This window comes from Salmo trutta, chromosome 10, assembly GCF_901001165.1.
Source record: "Salmo trutta chromosome 10, fSalTru1.1, whole genome shotgun sequence".
NCBI classification, from domain to species: Eukaryota; Metazoa; Chordata; class Actinopteri; order Salmoniformes; family Salmonidae; genus Salmo; species Salmo trutta.
The window spans coordinates 14,102,614-14,125,240 of record NC_042966.1 but is presented as its reverse complement, the minus strand read 5'-3'; the positions used below and the strand labels follow the sequence as shown (position 1 = coordinate 14,125,240).

The following is a 22,627-nucleotide window of genomic DNA, read 5'->3' as shown; positions in this document are numbered from 1 at the left end:
AATAAATAGGCCATTGTGGCAAAGTAATTACAATTTCGCAATTAAACACTAGAATGGTAGATGTGCAGAAGATGAATGTGCAAGTAGAGATACTGTGGTGCAAAGGAGCAAGATAAATAAATAAAATAAATACAGTATGGGGATGAGGTAGGTAGACTTTCTTCAAACTACAAATCTACCATTCCAGTGTTTTTCTTGCTATACTTTATTTACTTTGCCACCATGGCATTTTTTTTTGCCTTTACCTCCCTTATCTCACATAATTTGCTCACATTGTATATAGTCTTATTTTTTATTTTTTTTCTACTGCATCATTGATTGTATGTTGTTTTACTCCATGTGTAACTCTGTTGTTGTATGTTGTCGAACTGCTTTGCTTTATCTTGGCCAGGTCGCAATTGTAAATGAGAACTTGTTCTCAACTTGCCTACCTGGTTAAATAAAGGTGAAATAAAAAAATATTAAAATAAAAGATAGAAGGGCTGTTTACAGATGGGCTATGTACAGGTGCAGTGATCTGTGAGCTGCTCTGACAGCTGGTGCTTAAAGCTAGTGAGGGAGATATGAGTCTCCAGCTTCAGAGATTTTTGCAGTTCGTTCCAGTCATTGGCAGCAGAGAACTGGAAGGAAAGACGACCAAAGGAGGAATTGGCTTTGGGGGTGACCAGTGAGATATACCTGCTGGAGCGCGTGCTACAGGTGGGTGCTGCTATGGTGACCAGTGAGCTGAGATAAGGCGGGGCTTTACCTAGCAGAGACTTGTAGATGACCTGGAGCCAGTGGGCTTGGCGACGAGTATGAAGCGAGGGCCAACCAACGAGAGCATACAGGTCGCAATGGTGGGTAGTGTATGGGGCTTTGGTGACAAAACAGGTGGCACTGTGATAGACTGCATCCAGTTTGTTGAGTAGAGTGTTGGAGGCTATTTTATAGATGACATCACCAAAGTTGAGGATCGGTAGGATGGTCAGTTTTACGAGGGTATGTTTGGCAGCATGAGTGAAGGACGCTTTGTTGCGATATAGGAAGCCGATTCTAGATTGAATTTTGGATTGGAAATGCTTAATCTGTATGGATTTATGCAAAACTGCTACAGTAAGTTCATATTTTTTTATTTGAAGGATTCTTTCTCGCTGATGAAAGATAAGGGCCATGTGTTTTGAAAGCAATGATTATTGAAGTATCGGATTGTAGTTCACAAGAGGTAGAAGTGGGCGAAGCTAATGGCTGAAAACTGTAAGAAGAATGCAGAATGCCTCAGAGTTTGAAAGCTAGGTTAGGGTTATGCTGCGTTTAGACGAGGGACGCAAAAAACATCATACCTGTTGGCATAGCGGATCAAGCAAGTAAGAAAGAGGGTGACAGCAAAGCCAAGCCAACACAAGGCATGTGTTGCTATAGTGATTTCAGTAAACAATCAGTGCAAATCAACATCGGTAGAAAACAATGCTAACACTGACTGCCGAAGTTAAATATTTGAACTTTGGCGGCAAGTCCAGTCTACCGTGGCGGCTGATGGGATTCACCGCCGGCATTTACAGTCGTGCTCTCATTGAAAATAATGACATCCGGTTTGCCATCTACCTCCTACTACCATGTAAACACGGCATTAGTATTCCCACATGGCCATATGTCATATCTTCACGTTACATCGCTTATTTAAGGAAGACATAGGCGGCCACCTGTGCTAATTAGCTATCTACCATGATCCGAACACCTTTGTGTATACCCAAATTAGTTCATCAACTGGAGGCACTGGAGCTTGTGGCTCTGTGCAAAACACCTACAGTAAGTATATTTTTTATTTGAATGATTCTGTCTTGCTGATATGAAAGATAAGTCAATCTACTGATATGCCCCTTTTCTAAACGTTAAACACAGCGTCGGAATTGTAGTTCACATGGAGCCAAATGTGGGCGAAAATAACCACTGAAAACCCTACAAACGGAGAAGGGTTTTCGAGAGCTAGCTTTGACCTTCCAGTTAGCATGCAGCCTCGTGCCACAATTAGTCGTTACTTTGTAGGGGGAAAAATCCTGCTAGCCCGGACACCTTGTGAAATGTGTTGGATTAATCCATCTATTTCTAATAAGAACATTTAACATGTTTAGAAAAACAAATAAACCATCACAGTTTGCTCATGTGGACTGGTGTGACACTCACCTCTCGCTTCCGACTCTTACTCTTGTCCGGGGGTGGTCAGCATGAGGCTCGGCGTGATAGGTGCCCCCTACTGTTTTGGAATAGACACTAAAATAATTTCCTCAATATTTCTGTGGCATGGGACTGATGGAAAAAAGTACTCAATAAGTGTATGAATTCGACCATTTTCCTGTCAAAATGTAACGAGTAATTTTGGGTGCCAGGGAAAATGTATGGAGTAAAAAGTACATTCTTTTCTTTAGGAACGTAGTAAAGTAAAAGGTGTCAAAAATATAAATAAAGTACAGACCGATGCAATTTAAGGTAAATAACAACACAAGTTAAACTAGATTTAATGAGGTGGCTACAACACATATTGTGCAAATGAAGGTACTCCCGTCTCATAAAACGTCATTTTTTTTATTGTTACTTAATGTGTATGTAGGTACTTTACATCATGTTCCATGCAAATCTGACAGGAGGCGCCCTAACACAGCAAGTCCAGTGACCATAACTAGTACTTGTCATCAACACTGGCTTACTTACAAACTCCTGTCCGGGTAGAGAACTAGGAAAAGTCAAGATACTCACACTGCAACAACTGTGTTTATTTTTGTTTCCTAGTCTGTAATGCATTGTGGAAAATATGCATAATGTGCAACAACTCTGAAGTTGTCAAGTATCAAAACATTGAAATGGTGAGAAGCGCAATGCATAGTGAGTGACAAGTACTGTTTGTTTTTGTTTCCTAGTCTATGCATAGTGAACAGGCAACAGACAATGTATTTATTCCTCATCAAATACACCTGCAATTTGCTCCATAGACATCGAGTTTATACAATGCCATAAGACAATGGAATTTACTTATTTAAAAAGGCTACATCAAATGCATCCAGCACATCGAGTATATAGTTGCACAACGCAAAGTCTCTGATTTGATTATATACATATCAATGTCAATGTCATGAATCCTAAATTAAATATTGGTAACTTCCCCAATTACTGAAACACGAGATGGGTCGCTGTTCAGTGTCCATGTCCTTCCAACACCGATTAAAACAATTCATTCTAAATGAAATGATTAAATTAAAGAGACATTTAATGATAGCTTTGTCAATGTATTCGACACTATTGTACGTTTTGTCGGAGAGACGCCTTTGATGAACTATTTTACACTGCGGCATAACGTTCTGTCCAATCGTAGCGTTTTTCAATTGGAACGGAATTTACGGAAGCCATGATGGAAGCTCGCGAGTGCAGCCTGGGGCTGGGAGAAACGAGTCAGTACTGGGAAAGGGACGTTTCAGGGAACAACGGCAGGCGTGTTATGAAATGTAAAAAAAATCAAACACATTTGTAGTCTTTGAACTGGAGGCTGTCAATTTTCCCTCAAATGTTTTTTTTTTTTTTCGGATGACTGCTTTTTTGGGGGGGTTTTAAGAATTGACATGCTATGCGCTAGCCATATCTAGCTACGTGTGTGCTGAGATCGAGTGTGTCAGTCACTTTTCTGGGCAAGGAACATCGGGGAGATTTCTCTCCGCTTTTCTGGCATAATCACGGCGCTTTTGGCGAAATCAGATACTTGGTATTCTCTTGAAATACAACGCTCCGAGGGCTGGATAATTAATCACCTATTCATCAGAGGGATTTTATGTGAAATTGCGGGACCTGTGAAGCCGGGCCTGTGGTGGAACGGAGTGAGGCCCTCCTTTATGACCTGTCGGCAGCAGAAACTATTCTAGCTAGCTAGCACGGCTAGCTTTGCTAGCTGTCAACGTTTGACACCAAGGGGATTGAGAGGGAGAAAAATATTGGCAACATTTCATACAAAGGCAACGATACTTTCTCTTAATTTAAAAACGTTAAAGACTCCTGCCACAGATATGGCTGCAATCATAAAGGAAATTGTCAGCCGAAACAAAAGGAGATACCAGGAAGATGGGTTTGACTTGGATTTGACTTGTATCCTTTTTGTTCAATGTCTGTATTATTAGCTAGCTACAGTAATTTGTCTCTTCATCTTTGTCTATATTAAATTGTTAGCTACTGTATCCAGTTAGCTAGCTACTGTAGCTAACACATGAATGCCTATATTGATAACTTAACCTTTATCCATAAGATGATTAGCTAGCTAACGTACTAGTAGTCGGTGAACATTACTTCATATATTTATATTTAAAACGTTAGCTAGCTAACGTTATATGTGAAATAATAACTAGCTAGCTAACGTTAGGGAGCTAATGACACTAACCTACTCTTTGCTAAATTGCTATTTGATAAAGGTGTCTGTCCTGTTAAATTAAATGCCGTCTTGATAGCTAAATATATCCCATAACTTGCATAACGTTAGCTAGCTAGCTAGTAGTTTGTACATCATCATGATTGAATGGGAGATTCAACATCATAACATAAGGAAAATGTAGCTAGGCTAGCTAATCCCGTGGTAGCTAATGTTGTCTAGTTAATTGATGTTGATAATGTGAAGTTTTGATTAATTATTTAGTTGTCAACTGTAAATTGGTCAACTGGTTAGTTAGCTAATATAGCCAGCTAACTCCTGGATGGGGAACAAAGAGATCAACCTTTGCGACGCATTATTGCAGTTCTCTGGCCTACAAAATAATCTAGCAAACTATAGCTAATGGATTAACGTTATATTCACAATCAGTGTTGCTGCTGCTAGCCAGACAAAGACCAAAAGCATTGAATCATTATCAGCGTGAGGGGAAATGGTAATAGTACTTGCTTATTAGTGGGATGTACTAATTCCATGGTGCTAGAATGAACGTAATCAGTAGACGGTTGGTTTGCTTGTCTTGACGTCTTAATGAGGTCAGCTTGTTTGTATTGATTTGAGCAGTGTTAGGGACAAAGTGTTTAGTTACGAATGACCAGAGAAGAGCATTCTCTAAAAGACAAGTGTTCAGATGTTAGATTTGTCTGAAATGGGTCACCTAACCAAGGTATGCAATCAAATGGTGAAAGTATAGGTGCATGTAGAATGCACAAATAAAAGCCAGGTAAAGGTTACGAGCGTGATTGGAGGAAGTGCCGTGTACTACTGTAGTGCAATATTGGCATGTTCAGTTGTCATGTCTTCTTGTCTTGCACTTGAAATGGTCAAAGCCATTTTGTTGTGCCTGTGGCCCCTTGGTTCAGTGGTCTCAGAAAGCTCTGTGCAAAAACCAGAACTGGAATTGGGTTTAGGGCAGGGATTCCCATATCATTTTTGCACTCAAACACAAATTGATGTAAGAAAATGCAGGGGACCCCATTTGGAAACATTATATTCCCTAGTAAACGCCCTGTGTTCATATTCACAAAATTGTTGTTCCTGTAGGCCGTCCCAACACATTGTAAAACGCCATTGGTTGACACTAAAAGGTTGTATTCTATACCCATTTTGAAGAGAAAGTTATTAATTTGATAAGAGTACAGATTTCTTAAGTGGACCCCAAATTTTGGAACCAAGGGGTTAGGATTTTCCTAACTAAGCAACTATGATAATGCGTGAGTTAGATATTTTATGAGTGAAACGTGGTATTATAGCTAAATCACTTTGTTTTGATGTGATATATCTATAGTGCTAGGCATTGTTGGTCAGTGTTTGGGAAGGCAATGTAGCCATGGTTATGTAATGAATTCAGTTCTAGGGATTGGCCTTAAAATTGTGATGCGATTTCGCATCAGCAGCAATGCCTTCCCACCACACTAGTAGCAGAGGTTTAAAGATTAGCCTTTAGGCCTTAACTGCCATTTGAAACTCCTCGTCTTCATGGGACTCGAAGAGGTTTTTGTAATATGTTAGGTTTTTTTTAAATATTTTTTTATAGGCCTACGTCTATGCTATTTAAGAATATGAAAATTCGACATTAATTTCCTAAATGGTGTTGCTGGAAAATGGCAGTAGGCCTATAAACGACCTATGTTCTGGAACAATTGAATTGATCCCATTCAGTCCATTTGACTATTTATTTGATAGGAACAGTTAGATGTGAGGCTCATGCTGACGTTGCATTTGTCATTGCAGTAGTCTCGGGTACTTTTTGAGCATGATGTCATTGTGATGTTATGCCAGTTCAAATGTAAAGTACGCTATCGGAGGAGTTGAGTGCGTGACGAGACGGCCCGGGTCTCAGTAAATTAACATTAATAGAATAATCATTTTAGAGATCACGTTTTGTATTTCATATAGTAGTAGCCTATTTCTGATGAATTGTTTGACAAAATAGGTCATTTTTTTTGGTATGAAGAATTCAATTATTTTGTGCATGGATATATTTCCCAAGTGACATGAGGAAATTAGACCGACGTGAGCGTTTTATATTATACATATATCTAAGTGATGATGTGAGTGATGTAATGCTTTTTCGGAGAGATGATGGGGAAGGGCGGGGGCCGTTGGCTGTGGCACAATGTGATTTATTTGGTGCCCTTGTGGGGCCTGGTAGGTTAGATGTCCGTCACTGGGTCTCGTAGAGAGAGCACCATCTGTTCCATATTACACATGCTCTGTCCTGTTCTCCATACAGCTCTGTCATGATTGGTCTGGCATAATAAGCAATGCATGTACAGTATGGTGTAAGATGTGATATACGATATCTATGTTTGGGCAAATCAAGGAGTTGTTTGTGTGTGCGACGGTTGTCGAGATATGCGAATTGAACGACGATTGCTAGACAATCATAATTGTATGTGTATGTTGGTGATTAATATTGGCCTAGGTGTGATTCTTCCCTTTAGTCTCTGACCTCAGCAGCCAAACTCCTGGTTTCTTTGACTCCTGCGTTCAGATATTTATCCAAACATAATTGCTATGGGCTTTCCTGCTGAAAGACTTGAGGGTGTCTACAGAAACAACATCGATGACGTAGTACGGTAAGTACTTAAAAAAAAACAAATGTGGATGTCCCAGTCAAAATAATGAAGGGGTTTCTTAGAATGAAAAGGGCTACATGTAAATGAAAACAGCAGGTAGTTAACATGTCCTAACTACCTTAACCAAACCCATTCTATAACAGAATTTGCACAACCTTTGGTAAACTAGGCCTATCTTTGGTCTCATCTTGTTTCTCACAGATTATCATTATATGGGCGACAGTGGTCAGAATAGGATGTTTGAAATGCATTCTGTCATCCCAGCTGCAGAGGTTTACCTGATTAGTCAACTGAAACCAAATGAGTGACCTGCAAGCCACCTGTGAACTTAACCTGCCCCTTCTTGTTGTATTGTCCAAACAATTTCCTTCGATTTACGCAGGCTGTAGTAGACACAGAAAGTTGTGGGCTTTTGGAAATCTGAACAGAAAAAGCAGCCTTCGTCATTTCCCCGACGCTGTAGTTTTTAGATGTGTTAACCAATCTGTTAAATAAATAAACCGACATAACGAACATGCCCTACTGATAGCAGGGTTCAATACTGCGACCAAAACAGTCGCATTTGTAACCGTTTGACTTGGCCGAGCGACACGCATTTTTAATTGGTCGCAAGGGTGCCAGTATTTTTTTAACCTGGTCACGTTTAGTCTTTGGTTCACAATTAGCTTTTTTTTATCATGATTTATTCAAATAGTGATGTTCAATTGACCAACAATAAACCAACAACGGCACGGGTATGTCCCTGTCTGTATGTGTGTCAGGGCTCAACATACAGGGGCGGTTTTGGAAACCCTACGGGCCAGTCGATCATCCCCGTCAGAGGCCCGCTTGGGCCAGTGAGGAAAAATATTGTAATAATGCTATTTTTAATCTAGGCTATAATTGCTAAGAAAACAGATGGATTCCCGAAGCGTTCGTTATGTCTGTTTATTTATCACACGCTTGCTGCGCACACACAGCCTATAGATAATCTGTCAGGCAAAGAGAGCGCGCAGCTCTCCAACAGCTGGCTGTTGCGTGGAGCAAAGACCAACAGCGGTAGTGGTAGGAAATATGTTCCAAGTTATGATCTCTACCAGTAAATGCTAAGGCAAGAATGGGTATGCAAACAAAGGTATTTAAAAGTAAAAAAGTAATTTATGGTAGCTGATGTTAGAAGTTCTACTGCTACAATATACTTATTCCGTGATTTCATTTCAAATCAGTTTTTCTGAGAGTAGTAGGCACTTTCATTTGTTTTCCCGCCGTTTCAATTGAAGAGTGTTGCACTAGTCTGTTGTGGTAAATCCATGTGCAGTTATGAGCATCACAACAAATGTTGGCTTCAACTTGGTTTTCCATACAAAGTGTTCCATTACAAAGGATACCCAGATTTGTTGTTGTTGCCTTCTCATTTTAAAACATGATACAGTAACCCCTCGATAACTCTTAAACATTTCAAATGGCGAGACTGACTAGCTACCACATGGACAGATATAATTAGTGTGTTGGGAGCATGCTGTCTATTTCGTCAGGCAATGCCCACATTATTCTGGCATATTTTAGAATGTAAAAATGTCAATGCATAATGCCATTGGATAGGCCTATTAAAAATGCATTATTCTTAGTGGCAATGCATACTTTTTTTTGCATACATTGGAGGGAGCTTTTTTTTCTTTAGGCTATTACAACAATGAAATAAATGTAGGTCCTTGAAGATTTCAATTAAGTGCTTGGAAAAGTCCTTAAATCCTTGAATTTGACTTACCAATGTCTGTATGAACCCTGTATAGGCTTCTTTCTCAGCCCGCAAATGAAATATGAATCACCTGCTTTTGAAATTATGCACACATCATTCGCTTTCCTGTCAGGTCTTGACCCGGGCCAGTTTTTATTTTTTATTTTTTCTCATTTGGACCAGTAGCTTTAAGTTGACACTGGCCCGGTGAATGTCAAGCCCTGCTGTGTGTGGTGCATGTTGGGCCTATACATTACTACTTTGTGTAGCTGTTAGCGATGCTAATGATGGCCTAACCGTTTTCAGATAGATGAAAAGGCAATTAAAATGTAACTACAAAATAGCCTTTATGCCTACCTGGCAGAATCATGATTATTTGCATCAATCCAGTATCCATTTATGTATCACAAGTGCGCTATAAGAAATACTGCTAGCCAAACACTGGCGCTCAACTGGTGCCAAACACTGGCGCCCCAAAACAGGGAAATCAGTCCTCCCCGCTTTATTTTATTTTTGCAGTCGTTAAGTATCGTTTTGTCAAATTCTGCCCTTAGAGGATTTCGCAGTAAAGAACACATGGCACTTTGAAATCTTCTATAAATTAATTTTGCACTTTATTTGAAGTCTCTTCTTTGCTGTTACAGTAAATCTATCCGAATCAATGTAAGAACACAAGGGCATGCCAAGTTAAAAGATCTAGTCATTGTTAGCCAGGTTCTGGAAGGAATGCAGGCACATTATGGGGGACAGGCCAGGCTTTTATCATATATATATATATATATATATATATATATATATATATATATATATATACACTTGTGCGACCAAATCATGTGCTGTTGCCACCAACTGAAAAAGTTGGTAGCACCATTGTCGCCATTGGAAAAAGTTAATGAAGAACCCTGGATAGTCAGTGTTGTAACACTATTATTTAGCTCGTCTGAGAGCCTGTCAGTCTGCTCCTATGACATGCTGTCATTACATTCTGTGTAAGTTAGTGATTTAGAGGGCAGTTAGTTAGTGTTGAAAGGTTTAGATCGAACCAGAATCTGTGAATTTTTTTTTGTGCCTGATGGAAAAGTAATTCTCCTCCCTTTCTCTCCTCAGGTTTCTGGACTCGAAACACAAAAATCATTACAAGATATATAATCTGTGAGTACCCTGGTATCTGACTATTTTGCTTGTGCATATGCAGTATGGTCAGCGGCGGTTGCTGTGCTGCAGAGTTATGTCTGATGCATGCAGAAAATGTCTGTGGAGTATAGGCCTGGAGGAAGAAAAGTCCTCATGTTTTTGAGAATGCAAACCGCAGTAGCCACTTATTTGCCTTTAGTCATCAGTGGTTCTTGATGGATAGGCCTAGGCATTATGATGAAGGGGTAGAACAATCATATCATGGTAACCTTTGGCATAGTTTTACCCTGGAAAGGGAATTTACGACAATGTCTTCCTCACTCAGTATAAAGTCGTTTAGTTAGTAGACTGGCATTAACTGAATGACTCACTGCGCGCCACAAAGATACTAAAGACCACAGGTTTCTCATTAACCAGGTTTCCATCCAACTTTTTTATGTCAGTAGTAAAGTATATGCCAGATAAAAAAAAATGTCACGAAACGGCAAATCTATCGGTGAACTTTCCAAATGTCGACAAAACAAAATACGCTAGACAAGGTGGGATTTTTTTTTAATGCACAAATATTGATAAAATAACCATATTGAAGTAAACTTGGAGCCACACAATGATATATTGTGGTCCTCCCACTACAAGCTTGCAGCTTATTATGCTACAGATAAGTTAAGATGAACTTCACAGGGCGGTGAAAGTGAACGTTGATGAGCTTGATGCTCCTTTCCAATAAATATTGAAGGTCTAATTCTGGTGACGTGATTATCAATGCTAGGTTGCTGTTTGACAAATACAAATCTTGCTATTTTTGTCTATAACAATCTCATCTTGTATGCTATACTCGCACTGAGCTGTTGGCTAAAACGCACGTGCCAAGACCAATTTTTTGGGGGGGCAAAACCATCAGTAGCGTTGAAAATACGATTTGAACCCCATTTAACTTGTATTTTTTGTTTGGTACATGGGAATTTAACCGCAAGTTATTTTTACGTGCACTACATCATCATTTTATCCGCAACAATTTAAATTCTGATGGAAAAATTCTCATTGTTTTTATGCAGATTTAAAAATAATAATATTCTCCTGAAAATCTGTTGGCAATTGGATGGAAACATATCTACTGGTTAACACATTTATCTTATTAGTGGTCATGAGAATCAGAGGGGAAGTGCAGTAGACACAAAATATATATTGAAGTTTTCCATGAATCTGTGTGGAAGTTGAGGTTGCAGTTGCTGTAACACTCTAGCATACATCAGAGGGATCTTACATCAACATGTAATATGCTGACAGATTGTACAAAAGAAAGAAGATGCTGTTTGAATTCCAGTACTATAACAACGTATTTCGTTTGTCCCTTTTTATAGGTGCGCTGAGCGACATTATGACGCAACCAAATTCAACTGCAGAGGTTAGACATTACATCAGAGTGAAACCATTATCACTGTCTTTCAGGCAGTCAGTGAATGAATCAATCTTTCACTAAAAACCCACGTGTGACAATAACTAACTGAGCCCGGTCTCTCTCCGTCTCTCTCCAGTTGCACAATATCCGTTTGAGGATCACAATCCGCCCCAGCTGGAGCTGATCAAACCGTTCTGCGAAGATCTTGACCAGTGGTTAAGTGAAGACGACAATCATGTGGCGGCGATTCACTGTAAAGCTGGAAAGGGACGTACGGGTGTCATGATCTGTGCTTACCTGTTACACCGGGGCAAGTTCCTCAAAGCACAAGAAGCTCTCGACTTCTACGGCGAAGTCAGGACCAGAGATAAGAAGGTACATTTTTTTTTTATTGTTCCAATCTGGCTATCCTACTGTCATGGAAACTGATCATCCCCATTTTCTAGTTGGCTCATTCAACCCCTCTCATCTACACTCAAACTCGTCCCCAAGGCCATTTTCAACTTACCTCGCTGGTAAGATAAGGGTTAAACCGATAAAATGATGATAATATCAACACCATAGACCTGTTCATCATGGGTGTTGCTAGTATCGCTAATCTTTGTTTTAATTGTAGGCTACATGATGAATAGTTGCAGGCATTAACATTTTTTTAGGATCACATAAAGGCTTGTCGTCATCCCCTTTACTGCCAGTGAAAATCTTCAGTTTCACTAAGTGTTTTTCTTTCCCATTCCACAGGGAGTAACAATCCCCAGTCAGAGGCGGTATGTCTACTACTACAGCCACCTTCTGAAGAACCAGCTGGAGTACAAACCAGTGGCTCTGCTGTTCCACAAGATGGTGTTCGAGACGGTGCCCATGTTCAGTGGTGGAACGTGTAGTAAGAGCTTTCCCCTTGTCATTGGTCTCAATCCTGTTTCTGTATCCTGTCTTACCTTGGGCTTGTGTGCTACTGGCTTTCACACACTTTCACAATGGGATCTTCAGTTGATTGTCCTGCTCCTATCTCCTTTGCTCTGCACAGCTTTGGTTCTCAATGTTGCATATTATTTTCTCTTTTTTTTTTGTTGAACCATTTTCTCCATGCAACACTGACATTAATCACAGTGGAGTGTATCGTTTTGCAATTATGGTTATGCTAGTCAAAACAGCATGGTCTATTTTCACTGCTATTATTTGCTTGGCTCACTGGTCATTTGACTTGGCTGCATGCATCATCAGATAAGGGGGTTTATACCTTGCTGGATAGCCAGAAGACGACTACAGACCTATAAGGACCTATGATATAACAACTCCCTTTGCGTGAGTCTGTCGTCAGTGGCTGCTCTTGTCAGCTGTGTCTGGCATTTCACCTCTTCACTTCCTTTAGCCACATTTTTCTGACACTTCACCTGTCCCTTTAGCGGGCCCTACAGGGATGACCTATTGCCTTGGGCAAGTGAACTGAGCAGTCGCTCAAGTTGAGCCTGCTCTGAGGTTGCACCTTTGGGCAGGTGATATGTTTTCAAAAAGAGAAAACAACTAGGCAACAAAGAATTCCAGTAGCCTAAAACTGAGCATTCTGGTTCCTCCCCATTGTTTAAGCGAAAGACGGACAACTTACGTCAGTCTGGCAAGTTGAGCCAGCTCTGAGATTTATTTGACTGATAACAACCAAAATACAAAGAATTCCAGTTATAATATTTCTGATTCCTCCCCACTGTGTGTAGGTGATAGGCAAGCAATATATGACACTTCTTCCTGTAAATAATGAATTGACATTTTCGGGCAAATCAAAACATACTCCTGACTTTGCTCGATTGGCAAGTGCCTTTCAGACTTTGTCAATCCCTGGCCCAATTCTGAACACACACAGCATGACGTGGTCAGTTCCCATGGCACAACACACAAAATATTGAAGTGGTTTCATTTAATCAACGGCCAAGCACCCGCCCCTCTCCTTTTTATAAAATCTTAGTGAGTAGCAGCAATGTAAAGGTTGTGTTTTCTGCCCGTTTCTTAGAAGAATGTTAGCTGATGCTTATTTAGGCCTATATGTTAGGAGATGCATTAATCTGAATATTAGGATTTGTTTTTAAGGGCCATTATGTAATTATTATTATTATTATACTGGTTAAGCTCCTAATAACTTGACAACAGGAAGTTGCTGTTTGCATGTTGAAATGGTGAGTCAGGATCGGTTTATGGGTGGTTGTAAGCCTGTATACAGTATGTTTGTACAGAGCCCTGGTGATAACCCACCGACTCCCTCCCCAAGCCCAGGCAGGGCAGCAGAACTCTGTGTTTAATCTCTCATTATTTTTTTTTCTCTCTCTCTAAGGGGACACTTCCGTTAAAAACAAGAGTGAGCAGATTCCACATGGTTTCAGAAAAGGGAATTGGCACTGGGGTAATAATAAGCAGCTTTCATCCAATGTTTACATGTTGACTAGGAGGTTGTTGTAGATTTAGAAGTCAGTGTTTGTTGGACTAGGTGGAACTTTTTAATATGGTAACAATCAACTCTGCATCCCGCACAACTCAGTGGACTGATTCTAGACTAGAAGTGCTCCCTTAAATGAGCTTGGTTTTGTTCCACTCTTCTCAGAGTAGGGCCCTTATCGCATGTTACTGTAACAGTCTTTTCTATATTTAATATTCCTGGCAGTGGTACTATGTAATTCTGTCCCTTTCTCTGCTGTCCTCTTAACATCATTTGCCTAGATGTAAATAATAGATACCTGGTTATAGCTGCTGTGATGTGGTCTCTCCACCCACCAGGAGAGTGACTGGCGTTAACTTGCTGTGCTTCCCCCACAGATCCTCAGTTTGTGGTGTTCCAGCTCAAGGTAAAGATCCACACGTCCAACCCGGTGAACACGCGGCGGGAGGAGAAGTACGTGTTCTTCGAGTTGCCCCAGCCGCTGCCCGTGTGTGGAGACATCAAGGTGGAGTTCTTCCACAAACAGAACAAAATGATGAAAAAGGTGTGGTTCCTGATTTGTATGATTTTGATTTCTATGTGCATATTAAACGAGGTGTTTTAGCAGCCTATTCCGATTCACTATGAGGAATGTCTGGGTTTAACTGAAAAACACGTTCTGATTTTGGATTTGGAGTACAGCCTACATTTGTTTTGCGGTTGAGATGATGTAACTGCTTTTTGGAGTCATGTCTTACCTGTATTCATCCCTCCCCCATGTATTTTTCTATCAGGACAAGATGTTTCACTTCTGGGTGAACACCTTCTTCATCCCTGGACCAGACGAGAAGGTGGAGAACGGGACGTTACCGAAGGAGCAGGAAGGAATCCAAACCACAGGAGGAACGGGAGACAACGACAAGGAATGCCTGATCCTCTCACTGACGAAGAACGACCTGGATAAGGCCAACAAGGATAAAGCAAACAGATACTTCTCCCCCAACTTCAAGGTCAGTCAGGTGATTAAGACTTAATTTCATTGGGGGGGGGGGGGGGGGGTACCCTTTTGATTAATAAGTGGGAAAGAATTTGACTGTGCCAAGATAATTGCTCTCATGAACTTTTGCCGCAGTTCATAAGAGCAAAAAATTGTAATTAGATTAAAATGTTTCCGCTTGGGATAGCTCTGTCACCATGTTTCAGAATGTGAATAATGACGTTGTTTTCTCTGGTATTACAGGTGAAGCTGTACTTTACCAAGACTGTGGAGGACCCCTTCAACTCTGAGGCCAGCACTTCCACCTCGGTAACGCCAGACGTTAGTGACAACGAGCCTGACCATTACCGATACTCTGACACCACAGACTCTGACCCAGAGAATGAACCGTTTGACGAGGAGCAACTCACACAAATAACAAAAGTGTGAGAGATTTCTATGGGAAGTGAAAAAGAAAAAAGAAAAAAAAAAAAGAAAAAAAATACTGCTTTCGAGAGGGGGAAAAAAGAGAACTTGAATATAAACTGAAAAGCAAGTACTTTTTTTCCTCACCAACCTATGGCAGCAAGACATTTGCGTCATGGAAAATGCCACCAATTTAAGAACAATAATGCTGACCAATTTTATTTTATTTTTTTACTTTTTTGCCCCGCCCCCACTCTTTCATCCGAAAAGTATTGACACCGTTGTTGAGTGGAAAAAGGTTCAGTAGCTGTAATGTAATATACCTTTTTTGTTGTCAAAGACTAGAGAAGATTTCCACGTTCAGGAGATGGGAGATCTGGTATGGGAGAGGCTTATTGGAAATCTACATTTGGCTGCTCCATCTCCTGTGGAAACCAAGGCCAGTGCTTCTGTCACTTTCTCCCCCTTCATCCATTGTTCTCCACCACGCCCTTACCACCCCTTTCATCCTACCTACTGTGAATGCTTCTTGTGCTTTTTGCAGGCTGTCTCACATGAGTTTGTGCAGTATAAACTGCATGTTAGAATTTCTCCAGTTGAATTTTGATTATTGTCATTATTATTAAGCTACATGACATCTAACCAATGTCCATTCCTTCTACCGTTTCTGTTCAAGGTATACAGAAAAGCAGTATCCCGTGTATTGTTGATGTTTTTATGTTAAGATAAATAATATAACAGAGAACTGCAGGGAAGCCAGTGTTGCAATAACGTTAACACTATAGTTAAACGACAAACAGTGTGCATGTTATTGGAATCAATGTCCATCTTGTTTAATAAATTGTATACAATGTTTTTCAACAACAAAAAACGAAGATTTCTAAAGTCATTTAAGATCTGATTGTATTTAGCCAGGAGGTAAAAAATGACAAACTTTATTCTCATGGTATCTGCGGGCATGATTTCAGTCTTTTGGCAAGCCATTTAGAATGCCCTTGTTTTTATGATACAGTACATGGCGTTTCCCCTCATTTTAATGGTAACCAGATAGTTTTGGGGATCATCACAGAAGACAATAGTATAGAGTGCTGACTGACTTGATGGTTCATGTTTTGAATTGGTGACTACTTCAGTGTGTCATGTGCTTATAGAGAGGTAAGCTGTTCCAAATGTGTACCTTTTTTTTAACATGCCGTACTAGAACATGTATCAAAACCTGCATTAGTGATTGTGTCGGTTTCTCCCCAGTCTCTAGGAAAGTGTCGTTTTTTTAGTTGTTGTTGACAATCTGCACTTTTGTCATCTTAGTATGTGTCTGGACACACCAGAAGTGGTGGTGATGTTGACCTATTCTGAGTTCCGCAAGGCCCATAGGCTTAGAGCTGATGCTTGGTCAGAGACCGGGGGAGCAGAGGTATTGAATGTAAAGCGTTGTCTCTGAACCGATCCAAGGGTGTTAATGCAGGTTTTGATCAACCCAGGAGTGGATAATATGTGAACTTAGGCGCTCTAGGTATCTTTCTCTTGTGAAATCTTTGGCTCCTTGACTGACTTGTTTGCAGCCTTATCGTACTTGGTCCAATGAGATCCGGATCACTTGTTGGCAATTCCACGGAAACCGAGGGATGCTGAGACTCAAATTGTTCACTTTAAAATATATATCAAACAAAAACCAATGATTGCAAAGTTCAACAAACCATACAACTCTATGCACAAGGACTACTTAACGATTTCCACAGAAAATGTTACAAAAACACATTTACTTGAAGTGAAGGTGTAAAGTTTGTTAATAACAGAATGATTGCGCCAACATCACAAATCATTCTGTTACCAAGCCTTTCCTTCAAGTAAATATGTTTTTGTAAAATTCTGTGGAAATTAAGTAGTGCTTGTCTATAGACTTGTATTGTCTGTTTAACTTTGCAATCATTGGTTTTTGTTTGACATTCTAAGTGAAAACTCTTAGACTCTGCATCACTCTGTTACCGTGGAATTGCACTTGTATATCCAACAAAAGGTGCTTACAAACTGCCAAACTGCATACTTAAGATCAATAATACCAACAGAGCCAAGAATCTGTTCCAATCATATGGTGCAAGTAACTTCAGTGGCGCACACTACTTCTGTGTGTGAGAACTGTTAACGTGCACGCCCACGTGCACACTTCTGCAGTTGCTGTCCCTAACTGGCTGGGGTTCTTTTTCAGTTTATTTTTTTGTTCTGTTCTTTTCCTTTTTACAAACAGGTTTCATTTCGTGGAGGAATGAGAATAGCGCAGCTACAGATTTTACAGAAAGTCTTGTGCTTGCTTCAGAAATATATAAAAAATCCCTAAAACTATATGAGCATATTTAATTATGCATAATTTCTTTTTAAGCATGCCAAAAAGAAACCTGTAACACCTGACCTGTGGCATGCCACGGGCCAGAATCTTCAGTGGGTGGTGACGTAAGCTGCCTTTTCTTGTACTTTTGACATTAAGGCTTCCCTCTTTTCACAACCCCATCACACATTCTGCTTTATCTCCACTTGTTTTTCGAAAGAATACTTTCCCGAGGTGTCGAAAGGAGACACTTCTTCATTGCTAAATGTACACTAGCTAACCCAGGAACACTTAATCTAGATGTTATATTTTTGTTTACATTTTATTACTTCACTGAAAACCTGCCAAAAGTAAGCTTATTTTATTCAACGTTTTCTTTGTTCTTGGAGGCGGGGCCTATGGAGGTATTCTTTGCCTTACTTGAAGTTGACAATGCTTACTCTGCTACTGCTTTGAAATCTACCATTCTGCCCAAGCACTGACTTGATAGTTCAAGTACTTATTTAAAGCTACTATTATTAGAGCAACATATTGTACTAGACTTTTGCACTGTTACAGGTTTTTGCAGGGTTTCAGTCAGTGGTCCACAGTATTTCACACACACACACACCCCCCCCCCCCCCACCCCCTGTTGTTCCCCTCTTTAAAACGAATGCCTTGCAATCAGTGAAAGATGGTGGAAAAATATGGCTAGTTGTACCTTAATCTTGTATCCATGCATCCCACCCATAGAAACCAAAAGGTGTTACTTTGAATGAAAAATGTCCTGACCCTTTTTATTATATAAAAAAAATGGAAAAAAATCTGGAGTAAAAAAATGAATAAACTATTTCTGACAGTATTCTGTTAAAGACAGTCTGCAGGTAGTATTTATTATTAGCCCGGTTACTAGATCTGGATCATGTGCTTACTATTCTGGATGTTCAGCAGCTTAAATGTATGAATCTATTCAAGGGCATCCCTGTTAACGAGCTTATTTTAAAGTAACTGTCCAGTGAAATTCTAACTTAAAAAAAAAGTTAACTCCTATCCATATAATGTTAACTCGTCTTATACTCATTTGTGGCAAAAGCAGACATTGGAGGGAAAAAAAATACTCAACACCTAAAACTTGTCTCGGACTGTTTAAAAAATGCTTGCCATTTCCTCATAGAGAATGTCATCCTGCCTTATTGGCTGAACTGGCCAATCAGCTGTCTACTTGCGTTTTGATATTTTTAATGACCGGTACATGCCCACACCATTCCAACACAGAAAAGCTACATTTTAACATGCTTAATTACCAATTTTTGTAAGGAAAAGTATTTCACTCATTGTAATTTAATTATAGGACATCATTCATAGAAATCCGGAAACACTGGACAGTTACTTCAAGTTAAGGCCACAAGCCATCCCCTAGACATCTGTAGCCCCACTTGAAAAACATTTTGCCACAGTACCTTAACATAAAGTACAAATATAGTAAAGGGGAAACCTACGGGAACCTTTTTTATATGGCACGGGCTAAAACCTGTGTGGAGTTCACGGGCAGCATCAAAAATTTAGTTTCAGCTCTAAAAAGAATTAAAATCATCTTAAAGGTGCCAGTGTGTAAGATTCATGTCACTAGTTTTTAGCTGATTTGTGCAATATGTTATGATGCCTGTCTGTGGTTGCCACAAAGTGCCTCTTGTTTACTATTGAGAAAAATAAATAAAATAAATAAAAAAGTGCTTGTTAAATACTGTTGTAGGACATGTCATGCATGCAGATGGAAGGGGTGCAATAAATCAAAATAGGCTTTACCTGCAAAAGTGGGCAGGGCTAGCCGCCTGGCTCCTGCCACTTGCCATTTTTTTTGTTTAGGATTTTTTTTCTCCCTGGGTTTAATTTTGTGCAAAGGTATGTTAACTCACTCTATTTTCAGTCTTTTAAAAAACAAAACAAAAAAAAACAGCCTTATTCCATTTCAGCCTGTTCGGATACTATTGTGCTGTGCAACAGTTGCTCTGTGTGTAATGCTATGCACTGAGAATACACAACCAACAATGTATGGAAAGACTTGTACAGGTTATAATTATGCTCATACAAATCAATGTCTGTTTGTTATTGTATGTGTAAACTGCCCATTATCTTAGTGTTATAAACTTCACGTAAGTCCAATAAAGTCTCATTCTTGTCTGTTTGTGTGAGATACCTGATTTGTGATCCACTGTTATCTTATGCTGACCAGTAAGATGAGAATTATGCATCTCCATTATTAAAAGGTGCTGCATGGTCAATCCGACATCTGCGTTGACAGTGTTTACGGTGATACGGCCTCAGCAGATAGCAGGGCATTCATGCTTTGTGGAGTTGAGCAGAGCTGTTATGAAGGAAGTTGTCAAGGAAGAGAGTTTGTGTTTATACAGGACCTCCCGCCCGCCCCCCCCCCACCTACAATCAACCAATCATGTCAATGCGGAGCTAAATGTAGCCTTCCGCATTGTTGGAAAATTTGGGATGTGCATGGCGACGCGGTACAGAACTCAATTTGGTCTCTGCATGCTAACGGAGGGTCCGCGCAATTGCATCACACCCTCCATACGGAGACTCTGGACAGATTTTCGGCTCAAGCATAAATTTGCTTTTAGATGAAAGGTGTTAATTATAGAAGTATCCTATTATGGTCCTTGACACATCAAATGATCATTAAGTGCCATTAAGTATACTGCTCAAAAAAATAAAGGGAACACTTAAACAACACATCCTAGATCTGAATGAAAGAAATAATCTTATTAAATACTTTTTTCTTTGCATAGTTGAATGTGCTGACAACAAAATCACACAAAAATAATCAATGGAAATCCAATTTATCAACCCATGGAGGTCTGGATTTGGAGTCACACTCAAAATTAAAGTGGAAAACCACACTACAGGCTGATCCAACTTTGATGTAATGTCCTTAAAACAAGTCAAAATGAGGCTCAGTAGTGTGTGTGGCCTCCACGTGCCTGTATGAACTCCCTACAACGCCTGGGCATGCTCCTGATGAGGTGGCAGATGGTCTCCTGAGGGATCTCCTCCCAGACCTGGACTAAAGCATCTGCCAACTCCTTGACAGTCTGTGGTGCAACGTGGCGTTGGTGGATGGAGCGAGACATGATGTCCCAGATGTGCTCAATTGGATTCAGGTCTGGGGAACGGGCGGGCCAGTCCATAGCATCAATGCCTTCCTCTTGCAGGAACTGCTGACACACTCCAGCCACATGAGGTCTAGCATTGTCTTGCATTAGGAGGAACCCAGGGCCAACCGCACCAGCATATGGTCTCACAAGGGGTCTGAGGATCTCATCTCGGTACCTAATGGCAGTCAGGCTACCTCTGGCGAGCACATGGAGGGCTGTGCGGCCCCCCAAAGAAATGCCACCCCACACCATGACTGACCCACCGCCAAACCGGTCATGCTGGAGCAGAACGTTCTCCGTGGCGTCTCCAGACTCTGTCACGTCTGTCACGTGCTCAGTGTGAACCTGCTTTCATCTGTGAAGAGCACAGGGTGCCAGTGGCGAATTTGCCAATCTTGGTGTTCTCTGACAAATGCCAAACGTCCTGCACGGTGTTGGGCTGTAAGCACAACCCCCACCTGTGGACGTCGGGCCCTCATACCACCCTCATGGAGTCTGTTTCTGACCGTTTGAGCAGACACATGCACATTTGTGGCCTGCTGGAGGTCATTTTGCAGGGCTCTGGCAGTGCTTCTCCTGCTCCTCCTTGCACAAGGCGGAGGTAGCGGTCCTGCTGCTGGGTTGTTGCCCTCCTACAGCCTCCTCTACATCTCCTGATGTACTGGCCTGTCTCCTGGTAGCGCCTCCATGCTCTGGACACTACGCTGACAGACACAGCAAACCTTCTTCCCACAGCTCGCATTGATGTGTCATCCTGGATGAGCTGCACTACCTGAGCCACTTGTGTGGGTTGTAGACTCCGTCTCATGCTATCACTAGAGTGAAAGCACCGCCAGCATTCAAAAGTGACCAAAACATCAGCCAGGAAGCATAGGAACTGAGAAGTGGTCTGTGGTCCCCACCTGCAGAACCACTCCTTTATTGGGGGTGTCTTGCTAATTGCCTATAATTTCCACCTGTTGTCTATTCCATTTGCACAACAGCATGTGAAATTTATTGTCAATCAGTGTTGCTTCCTAAGTGGACAGTTTGATTTCACAGAAGTGTGATTGACTTGGAGTTACATTGTGTTGTTTAAGTGTTCCCTTTATTTTTTTGAGCAGTGTATATTGATGCATTCTGATTCAAGTAGAAATGTATAATGAACAGTGCTAGCTATGGAGAAGAGGGTTATAGGATGACCCTAAGTGTGAGATTGTGTGCAAAGCCTCTAGGTCCCGGGGCTGGGACAGACATGGTCGTTGTGGCGTCGCATTCTCTCAAGGCTGGGAAATGTTTACGGCTGTGTGTAAATAGCTTGCTTTTAAGATGCCAGAAGTTTGCGAGCAGTCATGTCAATGGTCTCGCTTAGTCAACATATGAGTGGGGTAATGAAGTGGTTGTATACTCTGACTGCAAGCCCTGTAAATCTGAATGACCTCTGTTTTGGAAACATTAAGCCTCTTTATCCAAAGATAATGGTGCTATCACCGTACTTTGTAAGTATGATCTGATAATAGAATACAGATGACATTTTCATACCTTCAAGGACAGTGCTGTGATATTGAGCACATTCGTTGCTTGGTAATATATGCATCCACTGATTCTTTAACACAGGAAACTGTGTTCTCTTTGTTTGCTAATATCCTCGAGGGTTTCTATTGTCAGTGTGAAGGATTCATAATTTTGTATATTGTTTTTCTTTGTTCTATGACGTGGCAGAAATTGTACTATGCTTTTCCCACAGATGACAGCGATTTGTGTGGCCTGATCTTTTGAAATGATAGGAAAGACAGACATCTCTTATGGCATTGTCATTTGTGACATTTCCGTACAGACATGATTTGTGAATACCAAGTACGTGGTGAAGTGTGTGCTGCCAGGCTAGTGTGTATGTGTACAGAAACCCCCAAATGGTGTTAAAGACATTGATACAGACAGTCAGTAGATGAACGTTCCCCTCCTGTATAAAAATGTAGAACTGACTACTCTGCGTCCGTTTGTCGTTAGACAACACCACCACAGCCCCGGTGGAAGCTGATATTTTCAGCAGCGTGAAAAAGAAGAAGTGAGATTTGAACATTGTGGTGTGCCTCTCAT

The 22,627-nt window shown here is 40.7% G+C and overlaps 2 protein-coding genes across 5 annotated transcripts in view; one reads left to right on the top strand and one right to left on the bottom strand.

The window, feature by feature from the left end:
- LOC115201168 (ATPase family AAA domain-containing protein 1-B) overlaps positions 1–2,233 on the bottom strand; it is a 13,641-nt gene extending 11,408 nt beyond the window's left edge. Inside the window, exon 1 of the mRNA XM_029764523.1 lies at positions 2,164–2,233. The gene's annotated coding sequence lies outside the window, so the exon portion shown is untranslated. The remainder of the gene's footprint in view (positions 1–2,163) is intronic.
- A 947-nt stretch (positions 2,234–3,180) lies between these two features.
- LOC115201167 (phosphatidylinositol 3,4,5-trisphosphate 3-phosphatase and dual-specificity protein phosphatase PTEN) lies at positions 3,181–19,562 on the top strand. 4 transcript variants are annotated; one of them, XM_029764519.1, is made up of 10 exons: positions 3,181–4,107; positions 6,939–7,023; positions 9,848–9,892; positions 11,236–11,279; positions 11,410–11,648; positions 12,015–12,156; positions 13,597–13,665; positions 14,076–14,242; positions 14,472–14,696; positions 14,918–19,562. In XM_029764519.1, exons 1-10 carry the CDS (start codon positions 4,029–4,031, stop codon positions 15,101–15,103), a joined length of 1,281 nt encoding a protein of 426 aa, XP_029620379.1. In that variant the 5' UTR covers positions 3,181–4,028; the 3' UTR covers positions 15,104–19,562. The 4 variants fall into 4 exon arrangements, with proteins under 4 accessions (XP_029620379.1, XP_029620381.1, XP_029620380.1 ...); XM_029764520.1 differs by having other exon boundaries at positions 3,195–4,107; positions 14,472–14,687; XM_029764521.1 differs by lacking the exon at positions 13,597–13,665 and having other exon boundaries at positions 3,183–4,107.
- The last annotated feature ends 3,065 nt before the right edge of the window (positions 19,563–22,627 follow it).